Source organism: Parasteatoda tepidariorum, chromosome 10, assembly GCF_982258835.1.
Source record: "Parasteatoda tepidariorum strain Cologne lab strain chromosome 10, Ptep-v5.0, whole genome shotgun sequence".
Taxonomy (NCBI): Eukaryota; Metazoa; Arthropoda; class Arachnida; order Araneae; family Theridiidae; genus Parasteatoda; species Parasteatoda tepidariorum.
Window position 1 is genome coordinate 46068960 of NC_141764.1, and position 3721 is coordinate 46072680.

Sequence of the window (3721 nt, forward strand, 5' to 3'; positions counted from 1 at the left end):
AAATTTATTTTGTAAGCGTTTTCTTTTATGTGGATTATTAAATCTTCCTTGAGAGCCAAATATTTGCTCATTAAAAATTCATAAGAGGTGATTAATCATCCGTAAGTATATTGGAGACGGAAATAATGGCTCTCATTTTCTTTTATTTTTTAATGGATAGTATGTAATCTTTATTTTGTGAAGTTACATAGCGAATAATATTATAGTGTAATATAATTTGAAAACTTTTAAATATTGTTCGTATACAAATTCATTGAATGTTTTATAAAGTAAATTTATTTAAATATAAATATTTAAGTGAACATAAACAAAGTGAACAATCACTTTAAAGCATGAAACCTATTTAACTCATAACTGGACAAAGTCAACGTTATTTTTCATTCGTAAAATAATAGCTTTTTCTTATTCTTAACTGAACCCATATAAAGTCCCATCTATTTTTTCCCCTTTTAAAATATTTAAAACTAAAAATATAAAAAATATTATAAGCATCATATATCTGTTAAACGTTCTCAAATGGGACAATATGGTATAAGTGAAAAGTACATTGCATATATATAATGCGCGTCATGTACTTTCACACGTACATATTATACACACCGCAAAGAAACCTTACCACTCTGAATAACTTTTGATCTAATCAAAGCTTAATCCCGTCCCGCACCCGTAAGGGGGCATCCGGGGAATACTGTAAACTGTGTGTACTAAAAGTGCACGCGCGTGACTACTCAGCAAGAAAAAATAGGATTTACAAAGGTAGGCTTGGTAACGATCCATGGCAGCACGTCCGAATAATGGGCAAGAGAGGCAAAAGCAACTCCAGGCAAAATCCTGGTGGATGTAGGCTGGGCAACGCGCGCGCAGAGCAGCAACCTCACCAAGATCTAAAGATACCCTCCTGTGATGCCACAATTGGCATTACATATTTATTTGAAATCATTTTAAATATCTCTTATTACTTAAGCTGATTTTTATTAATAGAATTACTTTTAAAACAAATCAAAGACTTAATCTTCTGAAACGAATATAAAATATTTATTCTTCTCTTATAGATACCAATGTAACGGATACTTTTTATTTCATTACTATGCAGACTTATTAATTCACTGTCGCCTCTAATCGAAAACAAAAATCTATTTATAACTTTTTATTCTAATTTCTAACCGCAGAAATGTTTCATGGTTGTAATAAGTCTCATAAATTTGTTGGCGACTCGTGATCGCCAAGGTATTATTTTAGACCCAATATTGATATGCTGGTTGGCTTTGTTTTGGCCATGTTATATTTTGATAATTCGCCAATTTTGGATCTCCTACCCATGCTTCTGAGTCTGTTGGGAACAAATTACATGTACTTTTAATCTGGCTTTTGATTAGGTAGGTCATGGGGGATTTGTATCCCATGGCCTGTCCTATTTTAATATTGTTATGCAAAACTTATTCAACTGAAATTCCTTTGAATAATATTTATAGCTTGTATCTCGAGCTCTGCAACTATATGAAATAAAAGCTTCTTATTAATTCTGATCCGGTTCAAATAATATTTTCACCATCCCCTGATTTCAGCATCAATCTTCAATTTGTCAATATCTTCAACTAGTCCACTATACCAATACAAACTCCAACCTCACCTGATATTCCATCATCACCACTTAAAATGGCACCCTGAACCCTCCTTCTCCATACCTCCCCCAACCAGAAGGCCGCAAAGAATTTAGTGAATCCTGAATATTAACAAGAGTAGTTACAAAGTAAACAAAATTTGAGTGTTGTGGAGTTTGAGTGTTCAGACATAGCAGGCGAGCAGATACAATCTCAAATAAAAGAGTTACAGAGACGCAACCGTTAAGAAACATCTAAGAACAAGGAGAAATTCAAAACATGGACAGTTAGAAAATTTGACAAAATATTTTAGCAATAAGTTAATCGAAAATCATTTCTAAAAAGAACACAAATATAGTATTTGCAAAAAGTTACAAGATGGGAAAAAAACACTTAAAATAAAATAAAAATACTAAGACCACATAGATAATTGTTAACAGTGAGATACAATTAATACACCTCATTAAATGTAGATCTCGTTAGTTAAAAAAGTTCACTGATTTATATCCATTGGAAGGTTAGAACGAAATTTAGTGCGATGAGTTAGAGTTATTCGCAGGAGCTCCAAAGACTAGCCATGGAACCCAGTTAACGCTGTCTAGTCAAGTTCTCTTGTGAGGAAAAGGCGTTCCAATGTTATAATGATTCCCTGTTTGATTTTCTTCTGGTTCCAAAATAATTTAAGTCGGTAATAATTTAAATGTCCAGAAAAAAATTTGTCGAAGGTCTTGAAATTTGCTGCAGTTTATTAAAATATGTTCCATATTTTCAAAAGTATTGCAGGAGTCACAGAGTGCTCTCTTGCCAAAAAATCTAGCCTGGTGCTCTCCGCGAGCCCCGTGGTTTGTGAGGAACTGATTTAAGAAAAAATTTGCTATTAATTAGCTGGTGTTAGCCTTTGAAATTAATTGATAGGTATGTCTACCTTTTTCCTCGATGCCCCATATTCGCTGCCATTCGTTGATAAATAGTTTTGTTATTTCCCTTCTAGTAGTCCTTTTTTCTTGAATTTCATGAATGCCAATAGATAGTTTTTCACATGCAGATTTGGCGAGTTGGTCAGCCGCCTCGTTACCCTCATTTTCCACTTGTGCTTTTATCCAGTTAAAATGAATGTTTGGTCTGTATATCCCTTTAATAGCATGAGTTATGTAGTTAGAATTGTCGGTGTTCTCAAGGGCCTGTAGACCTGATAGTGAATCTGAAAAGAGTGTTACTGTTTCTGTTAGGTTTTGATTTAAAATCCAAGTTATTGACTGGTAGATAGCCCATAACTCAGCTTGGAACACTGTTGCAAAATCAGAGAGTCTAAAGGTACGATTTTCCACTACATGTCTGTCGGAATAGACGATAAAAGCGCATCCTGTTCTAAATTTTTTTTGAACCGTAAGTTTGGATCCGTCCGTATATATCTCGATTCCCTTTCCTATTGGTTTGTTGTATTCGAAATTAAATATTATAATCTCCACTGGATGTCTTATATTAAGTTTTGGAATAGTTTGATACTCGTAATCTTCTTCTTCATGAAAGTAAATATTGGAAATTCTTGCTTCAAGTTTTATGTTTAAATCAAGTGGTAAAGTTCCAGCAAGGATTTGGAGTGCTGCAGTTGAGGTAGTTCTGTAGCTTCTTGTGACTGAGATTAGGGGAATTTTTTCTATTTTTCTTAATTTATTGTTAATTCTTATTTGATCTTTATCCATATTTCGCATCCATATAGGAGGAGGCGTAATACACTGATCAAATAAATAAATTTTCTGATGCTTGGCGTGATTCCCCAGTCGATTCCAATGACTCTATTTAATTTGGCGTAAAACTTGGGAATTTTTGTACGTTGTGCCTCTAAATGGGGCAACCAGGACAATTGACCATTAATCATGAAACCAAGGTAGTCTATTGTAGTTTGAACAGAAATTCTCTCTCCATTTACTGTGGGTTTATGTGAGAGTTGCTTCTTCTTGGGAAAAACGATAGCTACTGTTTTTGTAGAGCTGAATTTCAGATTATGTTCCACAGCCCATTGTTCGAACCATTCCAACTTGGCTGTTGCGAGAGGTTCCAAGTGGTCGAGAGTTGTTCCAGTGAAAAGAAACATAAAGTCATCCCCATAAGAAATTATT

At 34.1% G+C, this 3721-nt stretch overlaps 1 protein-coding gene across 1 annotated transcript; it reads right to left on the reverse strand.

Moving 5' to 3' along the window:
* Positions 1-1595: 1595 nt before the first annotated feature.
* LOC147802537 (uncharacterized) lies at positions 1596-3304 on the reverse strand. The gene is made up of 2 exons (XM_087152761.1): positions 2527-3304; positions 1596-1723 (listed from the first exon to the last, which is right to left on the reverse strand). The coding sequence occupies exons 1-2, from the start codon at positions 3302-3304 to the stop codon at positions 1596-1598; spliced, it is 906 nt and encodes a 301-aa protein (XP_087008887.1).
* Positions 3305-3721: the final 417 nt, after the last annotated feature.

Bases quoted from the DNA above. Each gene is read 5' to 3' on its own strand.
- LOC147802537 (XM_087152761.1), bottom strand. From the start codon at position 3,304: ATGGATAAAGATCAAATAAGAATTAACAATAAATTAAGAAAAATAGAA. The intron at 1,724-2,526 runs GTAGACATACCT...GTTAATATTCAG, and splicing joins ATGGGGCATCGAGGAAAAAG to GATTCACTAAATTCTTTGCG.